This window comes from Pelodiscus sinensis, chromosome 13, assembly GCF_052426305.1.
Source record: "Pelodiscus sinensis isolate ZL-2025 chromosome 13, ASM5242630v1, whole genome shotgun sequence".
Classification (NCBI taxonomy): domain Eukaryota; kingdom Metazoa; phylum Chordata; order Testudines; family Trionychidae; genus Pelodiscus; species Pelodiscus sinensis.
In genome coordinates, this window is record NC_143064.1 from 2428759 (window position 1) to 2441602 (window position 12844).

At 43.8% G+C, this 12844-nt stretch overlaps 1 protein-coding gene across 3 annotated transcripts in view; it reads right to left on the reverse strand.

Annotated features, from left to right (window-relative positions):
• The window catches only part of LRCH2 (leucine rich repeats and calponin homology domain containing 2), an 89802-nt gene that overhangs the window by 55945 nt on the left and 21013 nt on the right, over positions 1–12844 (reverse strand). For 2 of the 3 annotated variants that reach the window (XM_089781790.1, XM_089781789.1), the window contains exons 2-3: positions 7193–7337; positions 4768–4894 (exon numbers count right to left, since the gene is read on the reverse strand). In XM_089781790.1, coding sequence (XP_089637916.1) covers positions 4768–4894; positions 7193–7337 — 272 coding nt within the window. Of the gene's footprint in view, positions 1–4767; positions 4895–7192; positions 7338–7992; positions 8109–12844 lie in introns of those variants that run through there. The other variant, XM_089781791.1, reaches the window with a different exon arrangement.

Genomic DNA, 12844 nt, shown 5'->3' on the forward strand with positions numbered 1-12844 from the left:
GTTGGACCAGGGCAAGGCTATTGAGGCGATGTGCAAGTGGGATGCCAGTTACCACTTCCTCCCAGACGCAACTTCATCCACAAGGTTAGCTCAGTTGCAACCCATATGCCCTGGGATTGGGACAAGCAATGCAGAAAGTCTGACTACTCTAATGCAACACTACCTTACATCTTGTGCAGCTGTAAACTAGGGATGTAAGAATTTAACCCATTAACCAGTAAGCATTGTCTTATCAGTTAACCTTACCAGTTACAATCCTGGGAGGAGGCCAGGAGCCTGTGGGGCATTTAACTGAGTAACCAGCTGAAACTCAATCAGTCACAGTTAGTGGTTTTTGTTGTTTTAGTTTTACATCCCTGTTGCAAATCCCACTCCAGAGCCTGCCAGATGTGCCACTCTACCATCCAATTCTTTTCTAGCAGACTGTATTTATTTGCAGAATGCCTACTTCAAATTTTTTACAGAGGAACAATCTGAACTTATTACTCTTATGTTCCACAAGCTACTATTATAGCTTTCCGTGGGAGGTATCCGAGTATTTGGATACTTATTTTAAAATGTACTGTTAAAATTTATTAACAATAATTTCCTACTGCAGATTTATTATACCCATTTCACAATTTTTTTAAATTGAACTCGCTACTTTAGGATAATTAAAGCAAAAGTCTTGGGTGAATAGAAACTTCTTTATTAACCTGTGTTTTAGATAATTTAGCATAAGCTTTAATAAAATATGGAGAAATCCTAAAAGCTATTTCCAACCTAGCTAAACACTAGTTCCACAAGATCAACATGTAGCTTCAGTTTTCCAGGGTATGATTCATATATGCAATGACAATACTTATAAGACTAGCTACCCAATGCTAGAGGTAAAAACTGGAGGTTGATTTTAAAGTCTAGGTCCTTAGACATAAATGTATTTTATTTATTTAAAATATTTTTACCCAGCCTCTCTATTTAAAATATTCGAGGTAGCTTACAAAAAGTTTTTAACGCACAATAAAATAAATGTATATAAAGTAAAATACAAGACCCCAAAGAGGTCTGCTAAAATACCTCAAGAGGAGGGACACACACACATACCTAAACACCAATAAAAGCACAGGTCAAAAGGGTGGCCTTGGCCTGGCACCGAACCAATGCCAACATTGGCGCCAGGCGAATATCCCGGGGGAGAGAGTTCCATAGCCTAGGGGCAAAGGCTGAGAAAGCCCTGCTCCATGCAGGTATCAACCTTATCTCCATAAATGAAGGAACACGGAGCAGAGCCTCCCTAGCCGACCTCAATCCCCAGGCAGGTTCATATAGGAGGAGACGGTCCTTCAAATACCCTGGTCCCAACCCATTTAGGGCTTCATAAGTCATAATCGAGACTTTGAATTGTGCCCAGAAACACACCTGAAGCTAGTGCAGCTGCCAGAGCACCGGCATAATGTGCTCCGTATAACAAGTATTAGTTAAAACTCGAGGAGCTGCATTCTGGATAAGTTGAAGCCTTCAAAGACTCTTCAAAGGCAGCCCCACGTAGAGTGCATTGCAATAATCCAATCGGGATGTGACAAGAGCATGAATCACTGCATCCAAGTTGTTCTTATTCAGAAAGAATCGCAGTGGTGGATCAGCTGAAGCTGCGCAAAAGCACTCCTAGCTACCAAGGAAATCTGAATCTACATCCAGCAAATCCCATAGCTCTTCTGTTCAGGTGATTTTACTCCCGAATATTCCTTCCCAATATCTTTCTCCAGTGTCCATTTGGCTACTTGGGTTGCCTAAAATGTTCAACTGGGGCTATTAACCTGTTTTCAGTAATTGTTTAGCAGTCTTCTACTCCCAGTCCATGGGATATGTAAGGAAGGATGATACAAAAATTAAAAGTTTACACTTTGATTTTATTTGTGGTGACAAATGCTTATCTGCTGCATTAAATACTTATATGCAAAGTGGTGAGGTACACAAAGTGAAAGGGTTTTTTTAAGGGACAAAAAGAGACTGGGTATGGTTCGTTTTTTAAAAATACTCCTCATCTCAGTGTTCTTGGTTGGAACCTGTTGCTTTGAGGCTCCAGAATAAAGACAGCATGCTAGAGATGTTATCCATAATGCAGATATTAAATAGTGAAAATGAACATGAAAGGATGAAATACACTTGCATGTTGCGTACACTCGCAGTGTGTTTGAAAACCACTACAATAAGGCAGCAGAGCAAAAATCCACATATGGTAGCTATATTTAATATTGTAGATCACATTTTACATCTCATTCTGGCAAAATTTTACATGCATATACAGAATAATGCAGATCTAGATTTCTGTCAGTGAGTGATCCCACGATTCTGTAATTTTAAAAAGCCAGAATTTTCAAATTCTACATATATACAGTGTAAGAAAGAACACTTTAAATGTTGCAGAAGTCACTAAAACATAAAGTGTACACAGTTATATTACTACAGGCACCAACTCTCAATTGCTACTGTTCTAAGAACTCTGTCCAATGAAACTAATTTGCTATCAATAATTTATATCTGCATAAAAGCAGCAGCACCGATCCATTATTACTTTTAAATTTAGAGAGGAATCAGCTCAATTCCTAGCTATGATATTCTAAATTTCAGTAGTTAAAACCTAAACAAGTAGGACTTATCAAAAAATTCTTGGTTCTTTTCTTTGTACCGGGGTCATTTTCCACTTAAGAAAAAACACTAATTGAGTTTCCATCTACAACATCAGACATGCATTCACTGTTTCACACTAGTGAGAAAGGAGCAAAAGCAACCAAGCTGTAACCCTAAATACATTCACTTTCTACATCCAACACTCCAAATGAACCAGGCATCAGGTAAACACGGGCTTTTGGGCTGTATTAGAACTATATTATACAATGTATAATACTGTCTAATTTCAAGAACTATAATTCATCTTTAAAAATGAACATAGGCCAAAAGACTGCATTATCTATAAACCATACACATCCACAAGAAACGGGAGGCAGGCTGTTCACAGTGCACAGTGAGATGATAGCACACCTCAACACTGACAAGTCACCAGACTTAGCTCAAGTTCTCATTGCTCTCTCAAGTTATTATACCTCCATTAGTACACTCTAACTCCATTCTGGGTGCAGCAATCATAGACAAATTACAGAAGCTAATCTTTTCTTAACCCCAGATTACCTCCTCACACACAATCAATTCTCACTTGGCTTTAGAAAATGAACTTTATTAAACCACTGTAAACTGGAAAATTTTAGATTAAGGGGCTTTAAACAGAGTAAACATTTTTAAAATATTGAAGGATACCTGGACAAGCTATTTTCAAATACTTAAGGTTAGAGATGATTGACATTTAGTATCCCTGCCAATATAATTTTTTTTTTAACTTCCACAGAAGGTAAAGACCCTCAATAGAAAGGAATATGATGAATAGGCATTCATTTTGCTCATATATTTCACAAAGGAAACCAAGTTAAATCGTTATTTTTGGCTTTTCAAATGGAAAAAAATGAGAGCTTGAATACACATTTCATTACAGGTGTGAGTGCAATGTCCTAGATTTAGCACAGAACCAAGCATCTCTGTTGCAGGTGACCTACCACAAAAATTAAGTTAAAAGACTCAATTCCATTTTAGAGTAAGTGAGGCGACATTCTTTCGTAATGTACTTGTTTACTAAATATCAAACCAAGAAACCTTATTAATTAGAGGTTTCACAGAATTATCTTTCATGTCAATGTATTAAGAGAAAGTCTGATTACTCACCTATTTCGATATTTAGTTATTCTAAATTGTTAACTTTGTAAATGTACTTTTGAGTTCTGCCATATACTGTACTTATAGAACATGAGGTCACAAACTGACCATACAATAACTAAGTTGACATTATGCATCAATATAGTGCACCTCCCAGATCCCTAACTGTGCAAGAGATACTTCCTATAACTTGAAAGGATTAGGGTTCCAAGAGGACCCACCTGTAGTTCCCACCACGAGGCCTCTGGGATAAAGTGCAGTAGGGAACCAGTTAGACTCCTGTCAGTGGGAGCATAAAGAGCCAAAGTAGGGAGCATTTCAGGTAAGTCTACACAGAGTTTTGGAGCCCACAGGAGCAAGCCTCCCAGCCCAAGTAAGCAAATTTGCCCTATACCAACCCGATACTTCAACCTCAAGCTCCAACCCAAGCAACAACTTTAAAGAGCTGTCTACACAGCTGTTTTGAAAATGCTAGCGTGAGCACTGCTACCTGAAGTCTGTCAACATGGACTTGGAAACTTGCTCCATTGGACTTCAAAGCACTGTGGATGCATACTGTTAGAGAACTGTCACAGCTTTGACTTGTCTTTCTTCGCCCTGTGCTGATCAGCGGTTAGTTCCAATCCTCTTCATACCATTTGCCCCTTAGAGTCTCTTCACCTCAGTTTACTCCACACTTGTCCCTCTTATACTCTTCTCCTGTCCCATCCCCAGCACTTCCCATTTCTTATGATCTTATCTCCTCCTGCGTAACCCCCATAAAAAAAAATACAGGCAACATGAGATTTGCTGTCATCACATTGATCACTCTGCTTTTGTTTGACACCAGTGCGGTGTCTATATGCTGTAAGCGCTTTACAGCAGGGACTGTCTTCTACTCTTTGTACAGTGCCTAGCACACGGGGGCCCTACCCTTGCTCAGCTCTTTGCACTACCGTAATAAATTAATAGTAATATTAAATCACATTAACAAATTACTATATTATAAATACACTTCATACTACTGTACACAATTTTACTCACCAACTCCATCAGGTCTCTTAACTTTCCAATTTCTTCTGGAATGGATACCAGCTTATTATTACTGACCACCAAAACTTTAAGTGGCAAGTCAAACAGATATTTTGGCAATGTGGCTAAAAGATTGCGACTAAAAGGAGGAAAAAAGATTAAGCTGAAATAAGTCTTCTGAGATGCAAGATATAAAACATTCTTTCTGTTCTAACAGGTATTAAGAACACAGCAATACCTCTCATTCAAATTTTAGCTATGTTACACATTGTAAATCACTTGCATGAAAAAGTCTGCCTTAGCCAAATAAATTCCATATCCCCATTCAATTTAAATAAAATAAAGTTCTAGTGTAAAAATGTATTCTTCCAATAATTATGATGTAAATCTAGGGAACAAGAGGCAATTATAAAACATTTTGATGCCTTGCCAGACCAGCACGTGCAAGTAACATCAAATGAAATGAACTGAAGATAAGAGAATGGGCAAACTCATTTACTTATAAATTGAATCTTTCGGCTTGGCTACACTTGAAATGCTACAGCAGAACAGCTGCAGTAGTGCTTCAGCATAGACAATACCTACATTGATGACAGAGGTTCTCCTGTCAGCATTCATAATCCCTCACCCCAAGAGGTAGTACCAAGATTGATGGAAGACTGTCTATTAGTGAACTTAGGCTGGCTTAACTATGTCATGTTGAGTGTGATTTTTTTTTCTCACCTCTGAACACCACAGCAGGATTGATCTAATTTTTTAGTGTAGACCAGATCTCTCTCTGCTTGCTTTCATTCTAACAGTATGGTCTAGTTACTCACTCCAGCGAGCCTAGCTCAAGAAAATGATTAAGCACACTGTGAAACACTCAAGGTATAATGATTTTGATTAGCAACACAGAGGGGGAACTGAGGGGCCTGTTCTGGTTAGGGATGTTAGATATCCCTTAATTGAATAACCGGGTAAATGCACCAAATCTTATCAGTTGCACTATTATTCAATTGTCCCCAGGGGTGGAGCGGCAGACAGTGACTCCCAGCCCCACTCCCAAGGAACTGGTCCATGAGAGGAGCCGGTTTAAAATTTGGAAAAAAAAAGCACATCCTGAGAGTGATGTAGTTAAGCCAACCTAATTTCACTTGTGAAATGTTTTTATAAATGCATCTTGTTCTTTAGATTCTCATCTCAATTATTGGAAGATGACATTATTATATTCGGATCCTATTTAAAAGCCATCTCCCTGCACAGACTGGCTTCCCCCTGCTGCCGCCTCTGATCCATCCCACGGAGCAGCCTCTGTCCATGGCAAGTCACGCATATCAGCTCCCGCCTGCTGATAGAGAGGCAGCAGTGCAGGAGGCTCTGTGTAAACCAACAGGCATGGGGAGCAGTCTTGAAAGCCAGTTTCCTGCATGTACCAACTTCCACCTGCCCCCCTCACCCTCCTCACTGCTGCCTCTCTATCAGAGGATCAGGTGCTCTCACCTCGCATCCTTGCTGCCTTTTATACAGAGGCAGCATGAGGGGCGTGTAGTCAGTTTACCGGTAACCCAGGCCTATCGGTTCACCGTTTACATGACTATACACTAACCACAGACAGTTCTGGTAGCCACAGACAGTGTCTGAGTGTTCTTCATCTTCACCAAGCCAAGAGACTCACCCAGGGAGCTAAACCACATCATGGAACGGGCCCACTCAAGTACCCTGAGAGAACCTGTTTCAGTATAGAAATAAGCCCTACTTAAAAGAGCATTTGTTCTATTTGTGAGGAGGTTTCTTCCGTATCTTTTATCCCCAGACGCATAATAAAATTGTGCTTTGCTGCTCTTTGCATAGGAAAAGGGTTAGAGATTTGTTTTAAAAACAGTGTAGGTCTCAGATGTCAGTAGAACTCTTTAAAATCTCCACAAAGCAGACCTTTCTTACACTGCAAATTTGCCAGTGCATAACTTCCTGAATATTCCTTCTGGTCGAAAATTTGATCCTGTATACTACATTTTCATAAGCTTTTGAACAAACTTCACTTGAAGTTATAGGTAAAAAAAACAAAACAAAACAGACATGGCATGCAGGGTAGGAGGGAAGCAGCACTGGAGTTTTCAGACATGGTTAAACATTATTTTTCCAGAATCCTCCGTTCCTCTCGATCAAGTTAATCTCAAACTTGACAAGAACAAACAACCGATGGTTAAAAATATCATATGCAAAATTTATAGCGGAAGATATCATTCCTGAAGATTTTAGGTGGGCAGGGATCAAAATGTAAGCATGCCAGAAACCAAGTCTCAACTGTACATAAGGTTACAGTTTTCCATAATGCCCCATTCGATATATACGTATGCTAACAGTCTTCCTGTAAAGCTGAGGGTTTTTTCCTTCCTCTCACAAAATCCCACTGGGTCTGTACATAATCCCATCAGAAGGACAAAGGGTTACTCACCTAATATTAAGATACGTTAACATCTGCAGATTTTTTATGGCTTCAGGAATGGATTTGATGCAGTTGTGATACAAATTTAAAGTCTCTAATGGCGCAAACAGCCAGACATCAGGAGGAATTTCAGTAAATCTGTTCTTTGAAAGATCTGAAACGAAAACAAAAAAGATCATTTTCTAAAGAGTAAAAAAAAAAATAACCAAAATTGAATAGATGCACACGATATTTTACAGGAACATGGCAAGGACACCAGTTTAGATGTTTGGTGTTTATAAGTATTTTGTTTTTACTAGATGATGGTGAGCAAAATCATAATGCAGATTTTGATAACTAAAAAAGACTAAAGCCTTCCAAAAAACAGTGAAAGATAACTATTTTGCATTTTATTATATACTTATGCCATAAAAAGTGACAAGAATCTAAAGTTATTTTACACACTATTTCTATAAAGAAGTTGGAAATATTCATCATGATTTTAATTTGTCAATTGATGGATAGATATAGATAATCTGTTTAATCCTCTAATTTTTTTCTTGATATGTGCAACAATACAACTAATGTAATATATTACAGGACAACTGAAAAGATGGTTTCACACCATAGGACAGTTATATTAGAACCTAATGTCTGAGAAGATCTGCAAGAATAAAGCTAGGTGTGCAAAACTTATCCATTCACCCTGTTAAAAATTTATTTTAGCAGATTTATCATGCCTGTCACCTCAAGAAAACAAAACTTATGTTTTCCATTTAAGAAATACTAATCAAATACTTCAAAAGAGAATAAAATCCAGACAAACTAACCTAGGATTTTTTGGTGGGCAGAAAAGAGGTGTCATTTCCACCACATTTACGTTGCAATAGTGATATGTTTCAAAACGCAATTTAGTTTGCCAAGCCTAGTTATAGCAAATAAAATATAGATTAAGGGCACGCAATCTAGATAGAAAACAAGAGGTACAAATGTTAACCTGCAGCTTTTAATAATATATTTGCAGTACACAAATGGTAACATTGAAAATATTTGATAATCTACATTCAAATATTTTGAAGTTACATGGTTTCCATAAAACGTGTACATTTGGGATTTTCTCTCAACGTCTACATAGAATACTGCACTAAACTACGAGGAAAACTGACGTGCAAGCCTGACTGATAACAGATAAGCATTTACTTTTTTCAGTCCTTGTGATAATACTTTGCAAGGGCCTGAGCCCACAATAACTTATGCGTGTGAGCAACTTAACTTACATGATTAGTACTAATGAAGTCAATGGAGAAATTCAAGTAAGTTAAGTTACAAGTATTTATGCACCTCAGTAGGAACAGGCCTTAAGATTATTTCAGAGGGACAGGAGGAACACTTATTTTTTTGTCTCACAGTGAATTGCTGTGATTTCCTTGCCAGGTACTACTATGTGGCTGCATGGCAGGCAGCTCAATCACTTATCACCGCACTTAATTATTGGGGTATGTTGTCAACCTATCTTGCAATAATGCCACACCACAGCTATTTATGTATTACACATCTTGTATTCACAACTGTTTTTATGGATTAATTTAAATATTTTGGGCACGTTCTTTCAGAAACACTTAGCTATGAGTGACTTCAAGGGAAATGTTATGTGTATGTATGAGGCCCCAAGATTTGTTCCTTTATTCAAAACAAGTGTAGAAAGGCCTCAAAGATAATAGCTAAAACTATATTTCAAACTTATCTTTGATAAACTTGCTTTTGGAAGCAAAATCTTTTAGATAAAAAATTGTAATTTAAAGTGGTTGTATTACTGTAATTTAATGGAATTAAAACTAAATGTATATAATAAAGAGAACGCAGGTTGCCACCATCACCTTAATAAACAAAATGTTCTGCTTCAAAGATGCTTTGATTTTTAAAAACAGGGAGAATCTTCCATTTTCTACTATCTGAAAGTGAGTTTCTATACAGAGAAGATATTGAAAGCTAACAGAAACTAAATCACTGTCTATTCAAATTTGCAAGACCCAGTCACTGGATTACAACATTTTTTATTTCCCAGCCAACTATAAACCGATACGTGAGCCTTTACCTGCTCGTAAGAGCGACCTCGGATTAGCCAATCGTCGAGGTGCGGGAACACGTGCACCCCTTGTTTGCGGAGAGACGCTGCAACCACTGCCATGCACTTGGTGAACACTCTGGGTGCCGTTGACAGGCCAAAAGGGAGCACCATAAACTGAAAATGGTGCTGGCCAACAGTAAACCTGAGGAACCTCCTGTGGCTGGTTCTGATCACCACGTGGAAGTACACGTCCTTGAAATCGAGAGTTGCGTACCAGTCTCCTAACTGAGGCACTGGAATGACTGAGGCTAAGGTTACCATTCTGAACTTGTGTTTTATGACCGCCTTGTTCAGATCTCTGAGGTCCAAGATGGGACGGACTCCTCCTTTTGGTTTGGGGACAACAAAATATCGGGAATAGAATCCCCGTCCCCACAGGTGTGGGGGGACCTCCTCTACTGCTCCCTTTGTGAGGAGCATGGACACCTCCTGACGCAGGATGTGTTTGAGAGGGGTGTCCCTGAAAAGGGCCAGGGAGGGGGGTTGGAAGGGGGCCAGCCCATGGCCGGCCCAAGAAAGGGATGGTATAGCCTCCATTTACTATACCCAAGCATCTGTTGTGATTAATGCCCAAGCATGGGCAAAATGGGATAGCCTGGCCCCAAACAGGGGGCCAGGGTAGGAGACTGGTACACAACTATCAGCGCGTCAAAATTGGGGCTTGGCCTGATGGGAAGGGCCGTGGGGTCCTCCCCGCTGGCGGTCTGCCCTGAGGCGACGACGGCGACCCCTAGCGCCTGGGGGGGGGGGGTGCGCAGCCGCCCCGGAACCTCCATCGGAGGCCCGGGAGTGGTGCCTCCAGTAATCCCCACGGGGGACCTGGGGCTGCACCCTCCCCTGTTGCCTATAGGGCAGCTAGCGACGCTGAGGGGCAGGAGTGTGAATGCCCAAGGATTTAAGGGTAGACCTTGTCTCCTTTAGCATATGGAGCCTAGAATCGGTGTGCTCCGAGAACAAAGTTTTGCCATCAAAGGGTAAGTCCTGGATAGTATTCTGGACGTCGGGGGGAATCCCGGAGACTTGCAGCCAGGCACCACAGCGCATGACAACCCCAGATGTCATAGCACAGGCTGCCGAGTCAACTGTGTCCAGGGATGCCTGGAGAGCCATCCGGGCAATAAGCTTCCCCTCCGAAGCGATGGCCGCGAACTTCTGACGGTCCTCAGCCGGAAGCCTATCCTTGAATTTCTCCACAGCCTGCCAAGTATTGAAGGCATACTGGCTCAACATTGCGTGTTGGTTTGCGATGCGAAGTTGCACCGCACCTGTGGCGTAAACCTTACGACCCATCAAATCCAGGCGTTTAGGTGCTCTCGCCTTTGGAGAGGGTCCTGGCTGGGGCAGCCTTTCCTTTTGAGCTACAGCCGGCACAATCAAGGATCCCGGGATGGGCTGCGAAAACAGATGTTCATGCCCCATCTGTAGAACACAATAGCGCCTCTCGACCCCTTTCAAGGTAGGGGTCAAGGTCGCCGGCATCTGCCACAGGGCATTAGTAATCTTGGCCACCGTTTTGTTCAGTGGCAGAGCCAAACATGCGGGTGCATCATCGGCAAGGATGTCCACCATTGGATCAGTATCCTCTACAACAGGTTCCACCGGGATGCCCAGATTGGATGCCAGGTGACGAAGCAACTCTTGGTGCGTATGGGCATCCACAGTAGGCAGACTAGGTGCCAGGTCTGCCAGGGCCTCATCAGGAGACGAGGACGACTCCTGCATCGGTGCCGGGTCTATGGTCGGTGCCGACTGTGGTGCCGGTGGAACGTATTGCACCGGCTGTGGGCCCGGCTCCGGCACCGGGGCCTCTGTCGCCGGATCAGGCTGCGGTACCCCGTGCGGGGAGGGGGGTGGTCGAGACAGCGACGCCGAGGGCTGCGATCGGCAACCCAAACCCTCCGACACCAGAGATGGAGGCACTGCTCCCTGCCATTGATGATAAGCCCAAGGCGTCCAAAAAGGCCACTGCGGATGCGGGGGCCAGGTTTGCTGCGCCAGCGAAAGGTCCCGCCAATGTCGACAACGGGATCTATGGGTCGAGGATGCTCCCGAGGACCCTGAACGGATGGAAGTGGCATCCGAATCTGATGAGTAGTCGGACTCCGGCCAGGGCGGAGCAGACGAAGGGTGCGGGGCAAACCTGGCCATGGATTCCAGCTTGCCGGCATGGATACGGTGGAGGCGGACATGTTGCGGCACCGGGGGACCCATGCCCGGTGTCAGGAGACTTGCTGCCAGTTGCGGCACCGGGGTGCTCAAGCCCGGTGCCGGGAAAGCTGACGCCGGCAGTTGCGGCACGGGGTGCCCAGGCCCGGTGCCGGAAGTGTTTTGGTGGTGCGCACGGTACCGGGGGACCCATGCCCGGTACCGGACACGGCGTTGGGGTAGCCGCTAAACCACTCAGGCTCGGTGCCGAGTGTCCTGATGCAACTGTCGACTGGGGCACTGGCAAGGTCCACGTGGTCGGTGCCGGTGTTTGCGACGGTGCGGAGATGGACGCAGGCACCAGGGGGCTAGGTGCCGTGGAAGACAGCGGTGCCGTAATGGACGCCACATGGCTGAGAGAGTACAGTACCGGTGCCGCCAAATGAGAAGCTGGGAGAGAGATCAGCACCACTGAGGGTCGGGCACAGCCCGAAGTTGAGCAAGACTGGCAACCCGGTGTCGAAAGTTGTGTCGCTGTCGAGGCGATCAGTACTGATCCCACATGGGACGGTCCCGACGCATAAGGTGCCCGAGCATGCTGGCCAGGGTCATGCGGAGGCGAAGCCATAGCCAATTCAGCCTCTGGCGAGGGCGACCTCAACCCATCCGCGTCAACTGATGATGGGGGGCAGGTGGTGAGACTAATAAGGTCCTGCGCCGCTTCGAATGTGTCCGGCGTAGATAGGCGGTGAGAAGGAAGGTGCCCTGGACTATCGAGACCTTCTCACCGACTGTGGCGCACCGCAGCGGATATGTGCACTGGTGAGCCGGCACCGCAGTACGCGACCGACATGGTCTTTTTTAAAGGGGATCTTCCGTGGGACTTTTTCACCCTCTTGGACGCCGGAGAGTGAGACCAGTGCCGGGATCTTGACGCGGACGCACGGTGCTGAGGAGGAATATTGCGTGTAGATGCTGGTGCGCTGCGCACCGTAGGATGCTCCGACGGCACCGGCTGTAACACCGTCTCCATGAGAAGAAGTTTTAGGTGGGAAACCCTCTCCCTCTTCGTGCACGGCTTAAAAGACTTGCAAATCTTACAGGCGACTGCGAGATGGCCCTCACCCAGACACTTCAGACAACTGTCGTGTGGGTCGCCTCTGGGCATAAACTTCCCGCAGGCAGCGCACGCCTTGAAGCCCTGCGGCCCTGGCATTCGTCACCCCCAAGGGGGGAGAGAAAACAAAGAACCTAACTATCTAACTAAGAGAACTATTTACAATCAAGGTAGAAGAACGTGAACCATTAACTAACTGACTGACTGACAGATAGAAACGCTCCAACCACCGTCACGGCGGTAAGAAGGAACTGAGGTGGGGCAGCGCCGGCAGGGGTACTTATGCTCTGCG